This window comes from Frankliniella occidentalis, unplaced genomic scaffold (assembly GCF_000697945.3).
Source record: "Frankliniella occidentalis isolate FOCC.00 unplaced genomic scaffold, Focc_3.1 Scaffold196, whole genome shotgun sequence".
Classification (NCBI taxonomy): Eukaryota; Metazoa; Arthropoda; class Insecta; order Thysanoptera; family Thripidae; genus Frankliniella; species Frankliniella occidentalis.
The window spans coordinates 369,886-371,098 of NW_026267322.1; the positions used below are offsets into that span (position 1 = coordinate 369,886).

Here is a 1,213-nt window from a genome sequence, read left to right on the forward strand (position 1 = left end):
GGGGGGCTGTCCTGTCGATCTCGTTGGCGCACTCTTTGATCCGTCAAATGGCAAAGCTGGTGACCTTGAGACGCAGCAACAAGCGGTTCTTTGGCCGGTAGAGGAGCGGGCGCGGGACGCAAGGAGATACACGTACACACGCCCCCCCCTCCCCCATTCTACATACCTACTCCCGCCACCCCGCTCTCCTCTCATTTGAATTAAGGATTTCCCATAGTACCCCCTGGTCCAAACCTGGTCCATTCAAAAAACACGCGACAGTACAAGCTACATGGCGAGGAACAATTTTTGTACGTAGACAAGCTGTGTCTTTGAACACATCTAAACCAAATACAAATTTGTATCTACGTCGTCATATACAAAATTCTTCTTTTGAACCTAGCCTAGGTACAATTTGTACCTACCGTACAGATTTTTTTTTATTTGTGCTCAAAGACACGTCTACCGATCTAACCTAGGTACAAAAATTGTCCCTTCCCATTTAGAGTATTTATCCATTACTTAGTTTCTGTATAAAATGTTTTATAAATATTATCATAGGCTACAAACGATCTACACGCAGGAAAGGCTGGGTAGCGCTACCGAGACGACACTCAGGATCACACGAGGTCAGAATCGATCATAACTTCGTGACTGCCCAAATAAACTGCGTCATTCCATGGGACTGCGGGTGGGACCAAGTTTCCTCTTGTCCTCTTTCTGCTCATATCTTTTTCACGAGAACGAAGTATTGCCCGGGACATGGTGAGCTTGACGCACTGCCAAAATGTAGTACAGTCTGCTACAACTTGAATAACTTGGAGCACAGGCCATAAATACCATCGGGATTGTTTTGTAAGGCCTTTGGGCGCTTCAGACAGTCGAAAGTCAAATGCCTACTAAATCCCTAAAAGCAAACTCAAACTGTGGAAACGAAAAAGTCGTAAAGTCTGCTTGACATCGAGGTGTCAAATAATTGGCGCCAAGCTGGCTGCTGCCAAAAGAACTGCTCGCCACACTAACCGGGACGCTGACGGTGACCTGCTCCTCGGCCGTGTCCAGGCCCTCGATGCCTCCCAGGATCTGCTCGGTCTGCCTCATGACGACGCCGACGTGCCTCCCGCGGTGGTTGTTGTTGGCGCCGGAGGTGCTGCGAGTCGCACAGGTGACGACGGCGAGGTGTTCGAGAGGGCGCGCGGGTCTCACGACTGATCTCAGCTGACGCCTCCGACAC

General features: G+C 49.8%; 1 protein-coding gene across 3 annotated transcripts in view; it reads right to left on the reverse strand.

The window, feature by feature from the left end:
- The window catches only part of LOC113214981 (hexokinase type 2), a 45,515-nt gene that overhangs the window by 25,100 nt on the left and 19,202 nt on the right, over positions 1 to 1,213 (reverse strand). For 2 of the 3 annotated variants that reach the window (XM_052272254.1, XM_052272255.1), the window contains exon 1: positions 1,003 to 1,207. The exons of the other annotated variant lie outside the window; for it this stretch is intronic. In XM_052272254.1, the coding sequence (XP_052128214.1) occupies positions 1,003 to 1,080 (78 nt within the window). In that variant the 5' untranslated portion in view covers positions 1,081 to 1,207. Of the gene's footprint in view, positions 1 to 1,002; positions 1,208 to 1,213 lie in introns of those variants that run through there. 3 annotated transcript variants of the gene reach the window in all.